A 22,492-nucleotide genomic window follows, 5' to 3' on the forward strand; every position below is an offset into this window, starting at 1 on the left:
CCAGCCCTGGGAAGGGGAAAATAAGCAAAGATCCTGCTCACTTGCCCCTTCCCCCCAGCACATAGGAAAAAAAAAACCAAAGACATAGGAAATTGAGATAAGGACAGGGAGGGATGATCTCATCCATTATTGGCACACGCAATAGGCAGGCTCATTAGGGGAAGAAAAAAAGAACATAAAATTTAATATAGACACTAACAACCACAACACTTAACAGACAGAGTAGGACCATGAGAAGCATTGCCACATCTTGAAAACACCTTTCCCCATCCCTCCCTTCCTCCCTGGCCCAGCTTTGCTCCCAGTATCTCTACCTCCTTGGTAGAGGTAGCACATGGGGCAGGGAATGGGGAGGTGCAGTCAGTCCTGACACTTCTTCCACATCAGGGGGTGGGGTGGAACTTCTGGCATTCCTCCCCTGTTCCAGCACAGTCCCCCTCTCATAGGGGACAGTCCTCCACAAACTAACTCTGACATGAGTCACTCTCACGGGTGTGTGGGTCACCCCCGCGTGTTGTAATCCTCCCAGCCCTGAACTACAGCAGCAGTGGGCCCTTCTTCCCATGGGGTCCTGGCCTTCTTCAGGCGCAGTCACCTGGGTTGGCATTGGGCCCCCCGCGGGCCATAAATCGGTATCTGCTCCATCACAGACCTCCATAGGCAGCAGCGGGAGGTGGCCCAGACATCTCACCACGGGATACAGGAGGTCTCTGCTCTGGTACACCTCCCCCACTTCCTCCTCTGTTCTTCCACCGACCTCGGTGTTTGCACAGATGTTCTCTCCCACAACTCCTACCAGGTTCCCCTTCTTAAACACATTATCGCAGAGGTGCAGCTAACTGGCCCAGCCTTGGCCAGAGGCGGGTCCAACTTGGAGCCGGGAAGCTTCAAGGTACTTCTCACAGGGTCCCACTGGTGTAGCCCCCTCTCCTGCTACCAAAAACCCCTGCCACTCACTCAAACCAGGACACATAGTGAAACAGCTTTTCAAAATAATTTCAGTTAATTGCATAAAGTAATGTTAACCCACTGTACAAATATTTTCTACATAAAAAGGGTTATCTCTACTTATAGAACTAAACAAAACCTCTCAAAGCCATCAAAACAGTTCAGTCAGTGTTACTGCAGTCAGTAATTCCTAAAAGTTTCAAATGCAAATGAGACACTTTTTAAAATTTGAACAATTCTAACATTACATTGGGTTTAGGTTTTATAACTACTGCTAAATTTCATATTTACTTGTTTTGAAAGCCTTACGTAAGAGTAACTAATGAATACACAGCCTACAGAATAGATCCAAACACGTGAAAGAAATATCTTTAAGTCCTTTGTCATGATTTTCAAAAGACAGAAATGACAATTGGAACTGTTTGTGATACCAGACACATGTGATCTACAATTCAGCATGATTTAGTGTTATATTTTATTATGCTAAAATCATATGCACATCTTTCATTGATCAAGACACTGTTATGACATAAAATTGATTCAATACACGTCATTCAGGAACTTCAAACGGTAATTGCAAATACTAGACTCAATGCTATAGTTTCCACTAAGTGATCTGATTGAATGTTCCAGGAAAGCAGAGTAAAGAGAACCTACTGTGCACCTCAAATATAAAAAAGCATTTCCTAATTGACCTCCTGTATTAACACAAATAAATTTTAGATCAAGCTACATACCAAGGTTCTTTTCCAGCCATTGATGTCCTTCTATCAGTTGGTCAATTAAAGCAAAATAATGAGGGGAGGCTTCATCAGGCATGACCCATCCTCCTGTTACTATTTCAAACTGTCCATCTTTTATTAACCTGAAAAATATGTAAATTGTGTTCAGAATCTTGCATATAAAAATACACTCTTAAAAATCCATTTCTGAATACCCAATAGGCATTTACCAGGGACACAATGCCAAAATCTGAATTCCTTGTGCAACTTCCACCACTGGACTACATTTCTTTAATCAAACAGGGAACGAATGAATAGATGAACAGTGAAATTTTTAACATCTCTGTGCAACGAATACTACCAGTTCTACTGCATGTGTCATAATATTTCTTTTTTTTTTTTAATTGGGAAGAAAGCTATTTCCTGCATAGATTATAAAAATAAAAGTGTATGTGCCACAGTACTGAAGGTCAGTTGAGCGAGGTGCCTAGATGTTCCACATTTCAAGCACTACTATTTCCCCATCTTTGATCTACTGGGTTTTTTTATTGCTTTAGAGAGCTGACAGAGCTTCAAAGTTTATTGTATCTATAAAGGCTTCAGATCATCTCACTCATTAAAATTCCTTCTTGAAATGGATCACAGGATGATCCACTCTCTCAATTATGATGTCAACAAACATAATGATCGTGCTTCCAGCATCAAGTGGTCCCTACATTGTACACTAGCATACATATGTTTAAGGAATTTGAGAAAGAAATAGAGTAAATTTATCAAAACTTAGTCACATGTGGTGGTTTAGCCCCCGCCGGGGTCTGAGACCACGCGGCCGCTACCCCTCCCCCACAAAGGGAGTGAAATACAAAGCCCCAAGACTGAAATAAGGAAAGGTTTAATACAGCAGTGCAATAGCAACACAACCAACAACAACAATAACAGTAATAGTGATAGCAATGAACAGAGCAAAATAGCTACCAAATACAGCAGTGGGAAGCACGATGTACAAAACCATGAGTGCACCGCGCTCTGCGCCAGGGAAAAATGTGACCTGCCGGGATGTGACATCCGCATGGTATCTGAATAACCCGGCTAGAGCTCCCCCCCACTGCTGGGGAAACTTAACCCTATCCTGGTTAAACCAGGACATCACATTATAGATAATACCCATAAGAGTAATGAAAAACATACAGCAAAAATAATCTCCACTGCAGCTTCTGTAACTCTTACAGCAGTTTAACCAATACCTTATTCTGCTGAAGGAAGGACACAGCTCCCTACTGATTATCACTTACTGTTTACTGTGTTCCAAGGGATCTTTTTAATCTCAGAAAATAACGGCTGTTCTATAATACTCATGTATTGTATATAAGTTTTTAAACAGATAGTTTTCTATATAATTTCCAGCATTACCTAACCTTTGCAGCTGTGAGGCTCTTGTAGCCTTAACTCATACTGCAACCTGTGCATCCTGAAGGGGGTCATGAGGAGGGCATCACAGAGATGAGCTAAGAACTGTTGCATCCTGTCTTAAAGCAAAATAAAAAAACCCAAAACAAAACAAATCCCCTCTTTGAAAACTCCAAACTAGATCCTTACTTCAGGTTTATCGAAGCAGCACACTTTCTTGTCTCAGTGTCTAGGCAAATCTTTTACTTCTGTAAAAAGTTTTGACTTGTGATTTTAAAAGGAACTAAGATGAGCAAGAGCATAAAGTATGTACTACTTTACCATTTAAGCAGCTACATATTTATAAAAATAGGTGTATTTAAAAACAAAAATTCTCATTTTATAATTGTTAACTGAAGAAAAAATTATCATACATAAATAGCTAATACGAAAGATTATTTTTATTCCATTGCCAATACTTCAATGTGACTTGAAATAAAGGTTATAATCACAATTCCATTACAACTTGAATGACATCTTCATGGAAACTTTTAATCAATTTTTTCAGCAACTCAGTAATTTGGCTTCACTTCTCTAAAAGGATTTTCATTTTGTAACTGGAAAAAAAACAAACCAAGCCAAAAAAAAATAAGAACTTAAGTAGTCAATTATTCTAGCAATTCTGCATCCAAGTGTAATCTCAAGCTTATAATGTAGTCAAACACACAGAGTCTCAGAACATGCCACATGGAAGATAAGAAATAGTTCGGTGTTCAAACCTTTTAACAGCATCCTTTTTTTGGCTATCTATTCCATCCCACCATTTTGAAAAGTAAGAAATCTCAGACCACATAAATTTCCTTCGGTTGTCTTCTTGCAGTTTTATAACCATGTTATTTAAGATATGCTGTGTCTGATCTCTGAAGTAATCATCAAAAGTCTTCAGCCAACCTAAGAAAAAGAAAATATGAAAATTAAGTTGCTTTCAACAGTCTTAAAGACCTGCATTCTTCCCACTCCCTACAAAACGTTAGGTGAATCGTTTTCTTAAAAAGGTGAACTTTACATGCTGTGGACAGTTTGAAGTGATAAACTCTCCAGGCATTTCTGTTTACAAAGTTTAGATGTTTTATTTCCTTAACATATGGAATATTAGGCTTTCTACTTTCATCAACAGAACACAGATTTTTAAAATGGTGAGTTTTTTTTTTTTAAATTTAATCACAAGTAGTTTAAAAAGAAAATTAACATATCTGCAAATTGATCTTCCTTGACAAATTCCACTAAGTTTCCTCATCTCTCACATCAGGAGGACTGTAGCATCTACTAACAGATCATCTTCCCAGCCCAAACCCTATTCCCAACGCACATATCCCCAACACCCCCTAATCCTTCCCTCAATAACTTATCTCCTCTTACAAGTCATAAAGCACTCCACCACCCTTTTTTATGTAAAACAACTGAACAAAAATCCTTACTAGCAGCATCTTACACCTACAGCTTGAGGAGAAAAGTAAAAGTCACTAATGGTATCCCACAGACCTTGAAAAGAAATGTAAAGAAACCGGGGCAAACAAAGCAGCAGTAAGTCCTGCAACACGTTCAGCATCATTTATGAATGAGGGGTTTGTTAGCAATGACTGAGAAAAGAAACATGTTGTACCTGCATGCGTCATTAGAAAAGATACCAGTGAGACAGACTAAAGGAAAAAACAACTTTAACCACATATGCAGACCTCACAGTGCAGAGCATTCTATGAAATTCTCTAACCTTTTACTATCTTACTAAAGCCCTGCATAAGAAAGTACATGCATCTTCCTTCACAGACCCTGGAAAGGATACGTTCTTTCTCAAACTAGAACTTGAAAAAAGAAGCAGGTAAGCCTGTCTACTTAATACACAAGTGGCATATTCCTACTCTTCATACCAGTTCCTGTCACGTATGACCATTTTCATTCAAGTGCTTCCAAAACAGACACAGCAGTTGAGTTTAAAGAAGTATTATATACAACAGAGCAACTACTGAAGAAGGCAAGTGATGTTATGAATTGGTCCTATAGCACCCATCCACATTTTAAGACTTTGTGAAAGCTTCCATACAATGTGAGGATTGTGCTCCAGACAAATATAATGCTAGTGATTCCGCTCTGATTTACCAGTTCTGTTCTGCAGAAGCACTGCCATTCTAGCACTATGCCAGTCTGCTTACAAGAAGATATAGGATTAGGCTGTTCAGGAATGAGATAATATTGTTTCAAGGCAGTTATATAAATGCAGCAAATTTACCAGTAAAAAAAATAATTTTTAAGTCTACTTTAAAAACCACTTTATTATTGGAGTCTAAATATTGATTCAGAAAGGCTATACTTTATTTTAAGGATGGAAAATAAATTACTTTCATCTTACGTAGAAATGCAGAGCTAATGTAATTTGACAATATGCACATTCTTTTCCAGTTCACATCAAATTGTTAATTGTATTTCAAATAAAGAATCTTGTAATTAGGAATAACCAGTAGACATGCACACTCTTATTTTGGTTGCACTGCTTACAGGTTGCAGTCTCACTTTGTAAAGGTCAAATTTTAATAAAGTATTTAGAAACAAAACCACCACAGATTTCAAACAAAAAAAAAAATCCCTTTTTTACTTTGCAAATGAGAAAATAAAACTATAATACTCCAGAGGAAATGTGCTGGCTCAGTATCTTTTTTTTTTTAACAGATATTTAGCATCTAGAAGAACATCACATTCAATATAAGTTTCTGCACAGGTAGAACACTAGAGTCTAATCTAATCTGTTTTAAAGGGGAAAAATACATTTTGTCAAGACAGATAATATGAAGGCTTAAAATGTAAACAGAGTTTCTTGAGAGGTGTGGAAACAGCTTAATACAAAGAAGTTGACAGTAATTTATTATTACACAACAGTTTTGTGAAGACTAAGAAGAGTGGTGAATAAGCTGAATTTATTTTCTTTTTGCACTCTTTTTAATCAAAATTTGTTGTGATCTCTGCCTATTTTAGTGGGTTTTTTTAATGGAAGTTTTCACTCAAATAATTAAGATCACATAATCAATTATTCTTTTTCAACGCTCATTTACTTTTCCACAAATCAAAAATATTTTACTGATACTTACATGAAAAGATCCACATGTAGGAGACTACATATTTATAGCTTTTTATCAGGAATTTCTTCTGCATGAGACAATGTCGTGCTAGCACAAAATTAACAGAGGATGAACTAAAACCATCCTATGTTTTTCCTATACTATTTCAGCATATTTTTATATTGCAGCAATAAAAACAAACTTACACTGAATTAGTCTCTTAAACATTCTTGAAAAACTTAATAAACCAACCTAAAGAAGCACAGAAATAAATGACCAAGCAGCCGGCATAAGAATACACTATGATGTAGGAACAACAGTGTTATGATTAGAGGTTGGGGTTTTTTTTAATATATTCAGTTTATTAAGCTATAGAGGAAGGGTATAACACGGTTAACACACTCAGCTTAACACACTTCAGGAAGCCCTAGGAAATATTTTGAAGTTTTCACAGAACTAGTTGCAAGCCACCAGAAAGTCCTCTGACATTTAATTACCATGCATCTGGCATCTTGCTCTTAAATTCATTTATTTCTGAATAGAATAGAATATTTTCAGTTGGAAGGGACCTACAACAATCATCTAGTCCAGCTGCCTGACCAGTTCAGGGCTGACCAAAAGTCAAAGCATGTTATGAAGGGCATTATCCAAATGCCTCAAACACTGACAGGCTTGGGGCATCAACCACCTCTCCAGGAAGTCTGTTCCAGTGTTTGACCACCCTCTCAGTAAAGAAATGCTTCCTAGAGTCCAGACTGAAGCTCCCCCACGCGTCCTATTACTGGATCCCAGTGAGAGGAGATCAGCACCTCCCTCTCTACTTTCCCTCCTCAAGAAGCTGTAGAGAGCAGTGAAGTTGCCCCTCAGCCTCCTTTTCTCCAAACTAAACAAGCCAAAGTCCTCAGACACTTCTCACAGGACATGAGTCTCATGTCTCTCCACCAGCTTTCTGGCCGTCCTCCAGATGCATTCAAGGACCTTCACATCCTTAAATTGTGGGGCCCAGAATTGCATACAGCACCCAAGATGAGGCCGCACCAACACTGAATACAGCAGGATAATCACCTTTCTTGACCAGCTGGCTACGCTGTGTTTGATGCACCCCAGGATGCAGAGGTTTGCATTCTTGGCTGCTGGTGCACATGGCTGACTCATGTTGAGCCTGCTGTCAACCAGCACTCCTAGATCCCTTTCTTCAGGGCTGCTCTCCAGCCAATCCTCTCCCAGTTTATACTTGTGCCTGGTGTTAACTCTGTCTTTGGTGCAAAATCTGGCATTTGCTCTTGTTAAATTTCATGCCATTGACAGCTCAACCCCGTGACTTACAGAGCCTGTCCAATTTTGCACAAAGTCATAAAGATTAAAAAATTATCAAAACCTGAACAGAACAATGAATAAATTAATTTACAGTTGCTAGCTATAAATCTACTACTAAAGACTACCATATTAATTATATTTCATATCTCGGTCCCTAATGTCAGGTAAGAATATGGCGCAACTCAAGTTCATTCTTGTGCTTACCCACAAACTAAGAATTTGTTCCAAAGCTGAAAGGTTTACCATTGTATTTAAATCAAGAAACTTTCAATACAAATATAATTTATACATGCAGAAAGTGTAATAGTTAAAAAAGTTGCAATTATCAATACTAAATACACTACTGTCAGCAAAATAACACTTGTTGGTTTAAATCTACATAAGGACCTTAGTCAATATAAAACCGTGAACAAGAGAAAAAATAATAGTCTATAATCTCATTATGTTAATCTTGACTTAATAAGCATTCAGGATGTTGACAGCTACTTTCATTTTCTACCAGCACATGTAATATCCATAGAGGGTACACACTGTTAAGCTGCTTGCCCTTTGATCGCCTCACTCATGTTTGTCCTCAAAAAGTGTGGAAATTTGATTTCCCTACATCCCACCGAAGTTTAGCATCATCATGCAGTTGTCCATTTTTTCACCCTTTTCTCCTACTTTGTTAACGTAAAATTTCTTGGGTTGACAGCAAACTAAGAATCATGTCCAAATGTTAATGCAATCCATTGCTATGTAAAAAATCCTGAAGCATTTCAGTAACTGATTTACCACTATTCCTGTCTATGCTTTCCAGTTCAATTTCCTTCTTTAAGGTCTATCAGCTCCTTGCACTAGAGAAAAGTATTCTTAAGACACAGTTGTAGAGATACTGGCAAAGTTTCAGGACAAAATCAGAACAGAAGTTGACAAATTAGCATTATTCAAAAATGTAAAAGCATTTTACAATTTGATCCTGACAAGAAACAAATCCACTTTGAAAACATGAAATCATTATTAGCAATAGTATTTCAGCACTGCTTACATGTATCTGCAAGGCTGTTTGGATTTTTTTTTTGACATTTGTATTTCGTCTTTTGGTTTAAAATGGACTGTTGAAATGAAAAACAAAACAAAACAAAATCCCTTTTCAATTGCTTACTACCACAAGTCACCTTCCAATGTTTAAGAGAAAATATGTCCTTAAAAAAATTTCTAGTTTCTCACAAAAATTGTTTTAATGAAGAGGCAGATCTAGTGAATGTCTGGAATACTATCCCTTGTTAGATTAATGCACTTTTTGAAGGCAGTTTGCATCTCTGATTTACTTTACAGTAGATCATCATTTATTTCACTGAGTCTAAATTTCACATCAATACTGCTTCTTGCAACCTAAGAAATTTGAGTAATTATTAATTTTACTACATAATAAAACCATTGAATTTCAGCTAGCATTTACAGCTTTCCAGAAAATAAAAGTAATCTCCTTGCAACAAAATTAGTGGAACTTCAGTTCTTGGATTTTTAAAAATGTACACCTGAATTAGTAAAATACTTACATAATTTTTTTTTACAATTATGCTTAATTCTCCGCTAACTAGTTCCTGGAAGAAGACACAATTAGGTAACTGTTTTGATAGCTCAGAAAGTAAAAAAAAAATCATAAGCTGAAAGAAAATGGTTTAGTTCTTAATTACATCCATACTCCACATAGTATGTGATGCTGCAACAGTGAAAGTTTTTCTTAAAAACAATTTTAAAAAAATTAATGGACATGTAGCCTTTATCAGTGCTTTGGAGAACTTAAGCGTGGTGTATGTGTTTAACTGATCATACACAGGCACACAATACTGACAATAATGCAAATACTAGAAATAAATCCAAAAGCTAAGTTTTAACTTACATTTTAGTACGTATGATTACACATGGAAAGAATTTAGCATTAGCTACTTCATAACTTCAGCAATAAAAAAATCCCTTAAGGTACAGAATATACACAATTTTTTAATTGAGAAATCTTTCATCATCATTCTGTGATGTCAAAACTAAATAGAGCAAATATACAAGTTAATATTTTCACATTTCTGACATAAAACTTCAGTGATAATTTCACCAAAAAAAAAGTATTTTTTCAAAAAAGAGGAATGGTTCATTGGCCAAGACGATGAAAGAAAAACTGGAGAAACATTATGTCTCATGTAAGGCTATCTTAAAATTAAAAGCAGTGTAAGATTGCTTTTCGTTTTTCTATTTGCCATAGTATAAACCAGAATAAGACAGACTGCCAACTGGAACATCCCTGTGTTGAAGCATTTATTCTGATTCAGAAGACAAATAGAAGATAAGCTCCTTGTTCCCCAAAAATATTCTCTGAAATAAAGTCATTTGGGTAGAAGCTGATATTAAAAAGGTACGACAGTGTATTTGCTTTTCCAGCGGCATACTTTAAACTTGTAAAATATCTCTGCTCATGGACCACAAGAAATCATTTATCACATCGAATTTCAAAAGCATAGCTAAAAACTCAAATGATTGCACATTTCATCAAAAGTAAAGTCTGTCATGAACCATGAGGTACTTCAAAAATTATAAGTATACTTCTTATGTGTTAGGCTTATGCAATGCAAGGTCTATTTCTGCTTTGTACAAATCAACTCTAAGATGGAAAGAAAATTTCTATTGATAAGAATTAGAAGTGTGATCTCTGTAAGAGTACTGCCAATTTTGAATGGAACTTCCCTGAATTCTTTTTTTTTTTTTCCCCCCCCAGACAAAGGAAAAAGAAAAGACTGTCTGACTAGAAGTTTCCTACCACCTCATATGCAACCACAGAAACAACAAAAAGTAAGCCAGGAATAAAATTCAGATTTCTGTAATTCAACAGGTCAAGAAAATCTTGTGAGCTGCCCAGTTTCCCATTCTATTCCTAGAGCTCATCTTCCTCTACAACCAAAAAATTAGGTGTTCACTATTCAATGTATATTTTACACTCTTTACATAGCCTTCATTGTTCTTTTTTTCAGAAAAGACTCTATACTGTTGCTGTTTACGAAAAGCAAAACAAATTCTAGACAATCAGTGGTGACTGATTTTTTTTTTAATCTCCCTAATAAAATACAACATGAACATGGTAATCAGTGAACTTTCAATTTACAGTCTGAAACTTTTAAAGGTAAAGTTTTCAGATGTCATTCAATCAATTCTTTTCTGCTTCAGCTTTATACTAACCTGTTTCTTGTATTTTGGTGGGTCAGACAACAGTCTAAATAATCTGTGTTCCAAACATGTCAGGAAAACTAAGTAGTCACCTGAAAACCATATCCAGATACGATTAACAGAAAACAAACGTGAAACGCCATGGTGTGTTAAAAGCATCAAACTTTTATGCTTAAGTTTTCTTTTGTCTTAACGCTGCAGTTAACTTTATAGGGCTGTATGGACTTCCTCCTGAGAAATGGAGACAGTCTTAAATAATAAGAGGTTAATGTGAGTGGCTACTAAGGTGAAGTTACCAATGTTATAGCTAATTAATGAAGTGTTAAAAGGTAATATTTAGACCTGACATACCTGCACATACACTTTCACATACGTTTTTACTTAGGTAGAAATTGGGGGTGGGTGGGCAGAGGAAGGAGGGAAAGATCTATTTTAGTCTTGTTCAACTTAAGTGTTGCTTGTACTGGATCTATAACAACCACATTCAGCAATAAAATACTCTGATCTGGTACACACATACATTACCAAGCTCACAAGTCTCAATTTTTCAATACTTTAATGAGGAGACATTACCAGAATCATCACTGCCAAGAGAGCAATAAATGCTAGAGGTGTCTGTCAACCCCTTGGGTCATTTCTGAACATCATCTTTCAAGCCTAGTTGTGCTGGTTGACAATACTGTGGTCCCTGAGCAGGGTTCTCCCCTCTGGAGTTCCACTTTCTAATCCACTTCAGGCAGTCATTTGAAACTGCTGTTGAAGGACATGAGAGCTAACATAAGGGCTTTGCCAGCGCAGCAGGTTATATGATCACTCATTAATCTGATCCAGAAAGAAGTGCCACCCATCTGAGATGGCTATAACCTCACACAACACAGATATTTACAAACTGAACATCTCCCCATGGCTTGAGATTAATCTGCACTGGGCGAGTCCCCCACAGATCAGACATGTTACTGAGGTTCCAATCATCAACTGTCAAAAACTACCTGACACTGAACAAAAGTGTCATGGTGACCCATTCTCATACCCGATTTCCCAATACCGAGTAAGTACGTTAGCTACTGAAGGGTAAGCATGCAGACCCCAAGTTTGTAGGTCCTGGCTGAACTCACACGGAAGCAGTTAACCCAGATTTAGCAGAATTTAGCAACAGAAAGTGTTTCAGAGCATCAGCACATAAGTTATCCCCCAAAACAGAATCTGGAACCTAAGACCAGCCCCTTCCCTACAAATTCTGTTTCAAGGCAGTGTCTTTGCCTTTGAGCTACAGATTCTCACTAGCAAAACTGTGTATGTGAAAAGTTAAAGAGAAAGTAGCCTCAGATGAGAAAACATAAAATGTAATGAGATTTTAAAGCTTCTGAAGCTAATGTAGTTATATTTTACTGACCCCATTTCTTGGTAAATATTTTTCACATACAGTGTTACACTATAGGTTCATTATGCCTTAAGCTTTTTTGCCAGAAGGCATTTTCTTTGCACCATGCCTTTTAGTCCTCTATAAGAGAGGAATAACGTGACCATTAGCGATACAAGAGATTTCAGTTCCCTATTACAGGCAATTTTTCCTTCTTTCAAGTGCTTATTAATATGCAGTTGTATACTGCAGACAATTCTACAGAAATGTGCTTATTAATATGCAGTTTTATACTGCAGACAATTCTACAGAAATGTCCTTATCAAAAGCAGTACTAAGTCAGGAGATTTCTTTGATAACACTCTTTGTAAAAGCAAACAATAGTCAGTCTCACACGATCACCTTTGGTGATGGAACAGTTTATATTTACCAGGATTATCTTAGTTTAATTGTACTCGATATCGGCTGAGGAGTCTGAACAAGCTGGGAGATACTTATATTGTATGCACAAGGAGATGCACATTTCTTGATTTTAGTTGCTTCTGGTCGAAGGACAGATATAATTTTATAGTAAGGGTATTAAGAACTTGGGTATTAAGGAGGAGAACTTTAGGAACCAAAGCTAGAAACCAGTAAGAAAGTCAGCTGTCAAAGGTTAGTAACAACACCATTAAGACTTCAGGCAAATCCTTGGGAATAACCTATCCAGGAAAAAAGTTGCAAAGATGACATACAGTTCTCATGACTTCCCAGAATTCTTCAAACCTTATTATTGAAGGGGCAGCCACAGAGAGGACTTCTTTCAAGAGAGCTGGAAGAACAAGTACCCTACTAGAGATTTAATGAGTGACTCCCTCCAAGACAGATATCTGAATGCTAGTAAAAATCCATCTCTGAAGCGAAGTTCATTATGGCCCATACCCCTATGTTTGGAGAGGGCAAAATCAAACCAGATGAAACTTCATTAAATGGAGCTCTCAAATGCACCGAGACATCGTTCCAATGTAAAATTAAGGAATAGACAGACACATCACATACATACTTCCTAGGTAAGTAGAAAATTCCCACTGGGCAAACACAGGAAATTCCATGATTGGTATCACAAAAAGTTAAACAAGAAAAGGTGTTGATGAGGCTACCTCTGTTGCAGAGCAGTATCTATGTTTTATCTGTCTGAGAAGTTTAATAACTCTGGTGACTCAAAAACTTTTTTTGAAGGGGGAGCGAGGGTGAGGGGGTTTTGACTGAGGGATTTTTGTTTGATTTTTTTTGTGGTGTTGTTTATTTGCGGCTTTATTTGGTTTGTGGTTGGGGGGGTGTTTGTTTGGTTTTTTATTTGGTTTTTGGGGGTGGGTTTTTTTGTTGGGTTTTTGTTGTTTGTTTGGGTTTTTTAAACACAGACCAAGAACTCAAACCCGACAGAGAAACATGCCACATAGAGCATTCTCTGGACCTGGAGAAAACCCTTGTTATCCTCTGACCTTCCAGAAGAAGGTATAATATTTCAAGTGTCATGGCAAATATAGAGTGAAGCTCAAGGCATTCCTCACCAAGTGAGCCTAGTAACTTGTCATCCTAATTTGCAGGCTAATAAGAAATGTGTCCATGCTCCCAACAATTCCACTATTTTTGGGACCCTTCTCATAGGAGCAATACAGAGCTATCAGTCTGTTAGCCCCAAAAGACACATATCTAAAAATCCGAAGGCTCTAATGAATCCTCCTCCAGCATACCCCGATATTGATAGTTTTTGCTATTGGCCAGATGAGCCAACAACAGCCTCATGACCGTATGCCCTGCTTGGCATACAGTGATGAAGAATGTAATTTGTAGTGACTGATGTTAATATCTACCAAAAGAATCTTCATCTGAAAAGAGGTCCAGTACGTTCAATACTCAAATTCCTTAGAATACAAGTGCTCAGTAGGCTACTTCTGGTAAGCAGAACTGGTGCTACAGGATGAACCAAACAGTAGATTAAGGCACCCAACACCAAACTTTGTCAGACACAAAAGGTGCTGTGAAAGTCTACCACAGCTGATTATAGAAAGCAAGGCAGGAATCTAGATGTGAAGAAAGTAGAAGGCTGGAGGTCAGAAAGCTAAAGGTTAGCTCCAAAGAGTCCTTCAGAATGACTACTGAAACTGGTCAATTCTGCATAGAGTACCGACGGGACAGGCCAGGCACCGTGGAGGAAATCAGTCCAATATTATTCTCTTTTGGAAGGCAGTTACAGAAGGAATGTATATAATTTTTTATTTAAAAAAAAAAACACAGATAAAACCAAAATTACTAGAACCTGTAGAAAAAGAACCTGCGGGGGGGGGGGGGGAATAATAAAAAAAAAAAAAAATCAGTGACAGGACACTGAGCCTCTACCAAACCTCATGACTTGCATGGACACCAGCAAAGTTTTCTGCAAAGCTCTTCTCAGCTTCTTGCAGGACATTCCCCTGCAGTTCCCAAGCCTTGTGCTTCTGCAGAGCTACCTCAGCCTGCACTGTGCAAGGGGTGTTTGTTCAATCCAGCTAAAATCATCTCAGGACAGATGTGACACTAAGCAACTGGCCTCTAGCAGGATACCAACCATCCTCCCCCAATTAGGACATGATCATACTAGCTCCAGCAGAAAGAACGGAGAAGAGTAAACTCCATACCCCTTTCTAATAAGAACCAGGAGAATTAGAAGTTTGGTACATTCCTTTAGGATGGTTTCAGACTAATTAGACGACTGTACAAAGTGTGACTTCCTTCCAGGAAAATTTTCAGGAGAACAAACAGAAAGGAAATAAATGGACACAGGTTTAAAGCCAGCCCTACAAACAGGTAGGTCAAAGTTCACACTGTGATTATTTTCTCTGAATATTTTTACTATATCCATACCGTGTTATTGTGGCTGTCATAACTGAACAATACAGTCCCTTCAAATTCCAGTGTTCATTTTCTTTGAAAATGCAAGATACATGTGAGAAATCACATACATTCAAACTATTGTATCTTACTTCACTCAGATCCACATCACTTCAAGCAACAAATTAAATTGTTAGAGGCACACAGTAGTAAAGTTTAAAATCACCAAAACTGTGTCTTTCCACAGTAACAAGCACCTTCACCAGCTTCTCATGGTCAGTGTACGTGTACTAGGAGTATACTACACACTATAATTCACTGGTTTTGGTGTATTTTATAGTCATTTCACAATAAAGTAACACTCTTCCATTTTATTTATTACACTCTAAACATCCACTTGGGATGAAGAAGTGAAAATATGTAAGCATACCTAGGTTACAGTTAAAATCCAGACTTTATATTATTCCACTGCAGGTTGGGGGCAGGGGTGTGCACAAAACAGTAAAGGAAGTGTTACAGTTAAAAACCTCAGATTTGCCATTGTCACATCTTCCAAAAAGCACATCTCTTTAGGCTGAGGGTTAATTATCTACGACAGTCCAAAAAGTCAAAATAAGAACAGGTCATATTTAATGCAGCAATGAATAAGCTGACTGGGGTCAGGATTTAGTAGAAGCATGAACATAAAAAACCCGTATTACATTCCAATATCAACACTGAAGTTCTACTCCAGTTCATAAATAAGTACATGTACAACTTCCATCATAACAGTTGTCGCTTGAAGTCAATGGCATTTGGATTATACATCAGCTTAACTGCCTTGCTAGGCTTAAATCTAACATATTAAATAGTATGCTTCAAAAAAACCAAATCTTAACAGAAATGAGAATATACTTCTTAATTCAAAAACCTCTAGATACCCAAATCAATACAGTTAAAATATTACCTGGGTCATTATGTGAGTGAGGCACAACAAAAACTTGAAGTGGTTCACTGTTCCATTCATTTTCATTGTATGTGATATCAAATCCTTGTTTCCACACGCCACCATCTGGATTATCGAAAGGAAGAATATCATAGACATCTAACATCTAAAAAAGAGTAAAAGGAATATAAAACATGAATTAATGAAAACAGTTCTGCTATTAAAAACCAAAGCTGTTTTCATCAAAATGGATCAGCTTGTTAATCACACAGGGAGAGATGAAGTGTCAAATGAATAGATAACTTACAAATGAGAGCAAGTTTCTAGTCACACTAGGACACCCAAGACACAGCTGGCAGGAAGAGGAGCATTTGGCAGGCCCTGTTCTGAGGATACTGAAATTGATTAGATAAACAGTAGGAATAAGAGCCTTAAGTCACAAAAACTATGACAGCTCACAATGGCATTGGGGCCAGAAGGTGGGGAGAGGATTATACAGAATAGTACAATACGCTAAATAGGGGAATGAAGACGATGAAGAGGACAAACTGTGCAAACAGTAAGAAGGGATGACAACATGAGAGAGACTGAGGCAAAAGTCAAACTCACAAAAGGCAACTGAAAGAAACTATCTTGGAAAAAATGTTCAGAAGTACACCAATTGTTATAACAAAGCTCCTTATATATTTACTGTTTCCCAGTACCCTAACTATACAAGGAAGGACATATTTCACTTGTCAATGCAAATAAGAAGGTTACAGGTAAATAAAGCAACTCTAGAGTTACTTTAACAAGTTGCTATGAAATTTAGATACCACCAGATAGCTTCAAAGAGAATCTTCTGATGTGTGTTTAGACCAAAGTTAGCACATCCAATTCTTTCATTTTTTTTTTTGCAATGCTCTAGTCTGCTTTTAGGAAAGAAGACAAACTTTATGAGCCATCATCTGGACAAGCCTTTTACTGGCAATATAGTTTAAAAAACTTAAGCTATAGTTTAGTTCTAACCCCATATTAGAATATAACAAACTTTCTTCAACAAACATTTTACTTCCACAAAAGGAGCCTACAAGAGTCAGTTTCTACCTGAACACCAGAAGAGTTAACACTTTCCAGTGGTAAGTTGATTTCTGTCCTGCTAGGAAAATTTACACAAATATAGACATCCAAAACAAAACCTAACTAAAGAAGTTAAGGCCCTGTGATGGGTTGACCTTGGCTGGCTGCCAAACCCCCACCCAGCTGCTCTCTCACTCTCCCTCCTCAACAGGACAGGGGGAAGAAATAAGATTAAAAGCTCATGGTCAATATAAAGACAGGGAGATCACTCACCAATTACCATCACAGACAAAACAGACCTGACTTGGGGAACATTAATTTATTGCCAATTAAAATAGAGTTGGATGGTGAGAAACAAAGACAAAACTAAAACACCTTCTCCCCACCATTCTTCTAGCCTGGCTCAGCTTCACTCATTTGTTCCCAACTCCTGTATGTCCCCCTACCCCAAGTGATGCAAGGCTGTTGGGGTTGCGGTCAGTCCATAATGGTTCTTCTCTGTCACTCCTTCCTCCTCACACTTTTTGCCTGCTCCAGCATGGGGTCCCTTCCATAAGCTACAGTCCTTCACGAACTGCTGCAGCATGGGATCTTCTCTACAAGCCACAGTCTTTAAAGAACTCCAGTAGGATCCCCCATGGGCCACAGTTCCTTCTGAAAGCTCTATCTGCTGCAGCACAGGGTCCTCCATGGGCTGCAGGGAAATACTTGCTCCATGGCAGTCTCCCCTACCTGCTCCAGTGGCTGGAACACCTTCTACCCTTCCTTCTTCAACAACCTTGGTGTTCACAGGGTTGTTTCTCTTTTTTTTTTTTTTTTTTTCCCTTATACCTCACTGCCATGCAGCATTTTCCCCCTTCTTAAAACACATTCTGCCAGACATGGCACTACCCTTGTTGATGGAGGGCTCAGCTGTATCATGCGGTGGGTCTGTTTTGGAGCTGGCTGGAACAACTGTGCCCAGCATGGGGCAGCACTGGCCTCTCCTCACAGACACCACCCCTGGAGTCCCTGGCTGCCAACACCTGGGCACCTGTACTCAGTACATTCGACCCTCAACCCTGTGACACACATATTTAAGAACAGTCAAAATATACATTCATCGCACACTCTTCACAAACTTCACTTATGTCTAAAAAAAAAAATTCCCACACCAAAATCAAAAGGACATAACACTGAAAAAATGGAAGTTTTACACACACAGTAGAACTCCACCCCTTGTCCCTTTACCCCTCATTACAACAACAAAAGAATCCCCACAGTTATTTCTCTGTGGCAATGTCCAAACTAAGTTTTGGCCATTACCACTCCCAATTACTGTCCTTGTCTCTCACTACTCAAGTTCCAAGTTGGTTGCCAGAAAGGTCTGCAGTGAGTTGACTTTGGCTGGGTTGGCATCTGGCAGCCAGCCAAGGTCAACCCACCACAGACTTTTAGCTTAAGATACAAAGAGAAGTAAGTAATATTAGATAGGAATACAAGCCAGAGTAATCCTTCAACTAGCAAAGCCTCAGCTGGGCCTACAATGTCCATACTCTAGATACCTATGGCCAGTACGAAATCAACTTGTCATGTCCCTGTTCCACCAGGATTGTTTCGACCTTTGAACAATATTGCTTAATGGAAAATACAGGTGCAATACTTGCAGATATATGCATTCTGTATGGCCAGCCTGAAGGGACCAAATAAGGGTTACAGTGAAGTTAACCTAATACCATATTTCCTTGTTTTTCTAAAATTTGGTTTTGAAAAAGTATAATTTTTCTGTAAAATGCAACCTTCTGAAGAAAATTAAGTGCATACTCCGTAAATTTGCCAGTTACCAATGAGTGACCTTAAGACCAATAAACTCTTTTGACATTTCAACCATGAAAATGTATTTGTTTAAAAAGCAACAATTCATGGAATTGCTCACATTCCTATGAGTTTTTCTTATGGTGGAACCTAAATTTCACAAGTTACTTTCTGCTGTCTGCAAGACACCAGTTTTTAAAGTCCATAACATACGTAATTTTTTCCCTAACATGTACTACCTTACAGTTATCTCAAACCATGCTCCCATATTATGAGCTCAAGATCTGGAAACTGCAATTCAGGAAATAGATCTTGGAATCTTAATCAACAGTTGTCTGAAATAGTTGGGTCAAAGACCTGACCTATCATCTAGAGAGGGTTGCTACCTGCCAGGGGCCTGGATGCAGGATGTTGTAAAGGAACTGTCAAAGCTTGTCCAACTCACTGACTGCTATCCCTTTTTCTTCTTCCATGTGGGTACCAAAGATACTGCCAGGGGCAACCCAGACTGCATCAAAAGTGACTACAGATCTCCAGAGGTACAGGGCATGGTGAGGGTGGGGTAGTAATCAAGGTCATGAAGGCCCAGGTGGTATACTCTTCAAGTTCACCAGTGAAGGATAGGGGTGTGAGTGGAGGAGACCAATAGTACAGGTCAACTGGCCTCTGACCTGGTACTGGCAACAGATTTTGGGGTTCTATGACCATTGGATTCTGTTTGTAGATCAGTGTCTGCTTAGGAGAGACAAGACCCAACTAAGTGGGGCAAAAGTATCTTTGCCAGGAGGATGGCTGACCTGTTAAGAAAAGCTTTTAGCTAGAAATAAAGGGGGAGGGAAAGAGTTACCAGCAGGCCTGTGATGGACAGGAGTGATGTGACATGAAAGGAGTGAAAAATAATAATTAAAAAAAAAAAATCAACAAAACCTGCTTAAGCAGGGTCACCTCCAGCATTTGCATGTAAGCAAGGAAGTGCTGGGAAATGGCATGCCAGGGTGCCTCTCTAAGTACACTGATGCACACACCACAGGCAAAAAAAATTATGAGTTACAGATATGTATGCAGTCACAAGGCTATGATCTTATCAGGATCATGGAGACATGACAGGATGACTCTCATGACTGTAAAGCTGCAATGGAGAGATACAAGATGTTGAGGAAAGACAGACCAGGAAGACAAGGAGGGAGAGTTGGCCTTTATGTGAGAAAGGAGCTAGTGTGAGTGTGCATGAAGCTCTGTCTGTGGAGGGATGAGAATCCAACTGAGAGCTTATGGACAAGGACTAAAAAGCAGATTAGTATGGGTGACACTGTAGCAGATGTCTGCTGTAGGCCACCTGCCCAGGAGTAACAAGTGGATGAGGCCCTCCACAGACAGATAGGAGCAGCCTCACATTTGCAGGACCTGGTTCTCATGGTGAACTTAACCACCCTGTTATGTGTTGGAGGGACAAAACAGCAGGGCACAAACAATCCAGGAAGTTCCTGGAGTGCATCAATGACAAATTCCTAATGCAAGTGATAGAGGATCCAGTGAGGAGAGGTGCTCTACTTGGACCTCTTGCCAATAGTGAGGGGCTTGTGGGGACTATGAAGGTCAAAGGCAGCCTTTCCTGCATTAACCATGAAATGGTGCAATTCAGGACCCTGAGAGGAGGGACAAGGGCAAAAAACAAGATCACATCACCAGACTTCAGGAGAGCTGACTCTGGCCACCTTGCTTGGCAATGTCCCAGAGGATAAGACCCTGGAGGGAAAAGGAGCCCAAGAAAGCTTGTTAATATTCAAAGATCACCACCTCCAAGCTCAAGAAAAGTCCATCCTAACAAGTAGGAAGTCAGACAAACATGCCAGGAGGCCTGCATGGATTCACAAGCAGCTCCTAGCAAAACTCTAACACCAAAAAGAAACATTCAGAGAGTAGAAGCAGAGACATGTAATGTGGGAAGAATACAGAAACACTGTCCGAGCATCCAGAGATGAAGTTAGGAAAGTTAAAGCCCAAAAGAAATTGAATCTGACCAGGAATGTGAAAGACAACAAGAAACACTTCTGTAAGTACATAGGTGACAAAAGGAAGGCTAGGGCCTGCTACTGAATGAGACAGGGGGCCTGGTGACACAGGACATGGAAAAGGATAAGGTACTCAACATCATCTTCACCTCAGTCTTTACTAGTGAGACCAGCCTTCATGAATCCCAGAGACCAGAGGAAAAGCCTGGAGCAATGACAATGTGCCCTTGGTGGAAAAGGTCTAGGTCAGGGAATAACATATATAAGTCCATGAGCCCTGATGCAATGGACCCATGAGCACTGAGGGAGAAGGCTGGTCACTGCAAGGCCACTCTCAAGAACCCTTGCATGATGGTGGTGATTAGGAGAAGTGCCTAAGGACTGGAGGAAAGCCACATCACTCCTATCTTCAAGAATGGCAAGGAGGACCCAGGGAACTGCAGGCTGTCAGCCTCACCTTGATCTGTGGAAAGGTGATGGAGCAGCTAATCCTGGAAACCATTTCCAGGCACATGAAGGACAAAATGTCAGCAGGAGTAGTCAGAATGAATTCAACAAGGGCAAGTCATGATTGGCCAACTTGAGAACTACAATTAAATGTCTGGTCTGGTAGATGAGGGGAGAGCAGTGGATATCGTCTATTACAGTGGATATTCTGCAAGTCTTTTGGCACTGCCTCTTGTAACATCCTCATAGAGAAGCTGCTGATGTATGGGCCAGATAAGCAGACACAGAGATGGACCAAACACCAGCTGAACAGCCAGGCCCAGGGGGTGGTGATCAATGGCATGAAGTCTAGTTGGAGGCCAGTAAACAGTGGTGTACTCAGGGGTCACTACTGGGTTCAATCCTGTTTAACATCTTCATTAATGATTTGGATGATGGGGCAGATTGTGCACTCCGCAAATTTGTAGACAACACCAAACTGGGAGGAGTGGCTGATACACCAGAGGGTCATGCAGCCATCCAGAAGGATCTTGACAGACTGAAGAAATGGGTTGACAGGAACCTCATGCAGTTCACAAGGGGAAGTGCAAAGTCCTGCACCTGGGGAGGAACAACATCAGGCACTAGAACATGTTGCAGGTAGCCCAGCTGGAAAGTGGCTTTGCAGAAAATGACCTGGGAGTCCTGGTGGGTGCCAAACTGAACATGAGACAGCTATGTGCCCTTGCAGCAAAGGTGGCCAATAGCATCCTTGGCTGCATTAATGAGGAATGTTGCCAGCAGGTCAAGGGAGGTAATCCTTCCCCTCTACTAAGCACTGGTGAGGCCACACCTCAAATACTGTGTCCAGTTCTGAACTCCCCAGTACAAGAGAGCCATGGACACACAGGAGAGTCCAGCGAAGGGTCACTAAGATGACGAAGGAACTAGAGTAGCTCTCCTATGAGGAAAGGCTGAGAAAGCTGGAACTGTTTAGCCTAGTGAAGGCTTGGGGGGATCTTCTCCATGTGTAAATATACCTGAAGAAAGAGTGCAGAGAAGGAGAAGGCAGGTTCTTTTCAGTGGTGCCACTGAAGAACAAGACAAGAAGGCAGTGGGCGCAAACTAAAACACAGAAGGTTCCTCCTGAACATCAGGAAACAATTCTTCCCTGTGAGAATGACTGAGCACTGGCAGGATGCACAGAGAGACTGTACAATCTCTATCCTTTGAGATATTCAAAAGCTATTTGGACTCGGTCCTGGGCAACTAGCTGAGATGACCCTGCTTGAACAGGGGGCTGGACCAGATGACCTCCAGAAGTCCCTCCCAACCTCAACCATTCAGTCATTCTGTGATTCAAATGTTAATCTGAAGCAGTTTAA

General features: G+C 39.4%; 1 protein-coding gene across 7 annotated transcripts in view; it reads right to left on the bottom strand.

Moving 5' to 3' along the window:
• The window catches only part of MAN2A1 (mannosidase alpha class 2A member 1), a 126,664-nt gene that overhangs the window by 87,525 nt on the left and 16,647 nt on the right, over positions 1-22,492 (bottom strand). For all 7 annotated transcript variants that reach the window (XR_012626951.1, XR_012626953.1, XR_012626950.1 and 4 more), the window contains exons 3-5: positions 15,838-15,982; positions 3,836-4,007; positions 1,686-1,813 (exon numbers count right to left, since the gene is read on the bottom strand). Coding sequence is in view for 3 of the 7 variants with exons in the window: in XM_074854983.1 (XP_074711084.1) it covers positions 1,686-1,813; positions 3,836-4,007; positions 15,838-15,982 (445 nt within the window). In the remaining 4 variants the exon portion in view is untranslated. The remainder of the gene's footprint in view (positions 1-1,685; positions 1,814-3,835; positions 4,008-15,837; positions 15,983-22,492) is intronic.

The sequence above is a fragment of the Strix uralensis genome, chromosome Z (assembly GCF_047716275.1).
Source record: "Strix uralensis isolate ZFMK-TIS-50842 chromosome Z, bStrUra1, whole genome shotgun sequence".
NCBI classification, from domain to species: Eukaryota; Metazoa; Chordata; class Aves; order Strigiformes; family Strigidae; genus Strix; species Strix uralensis.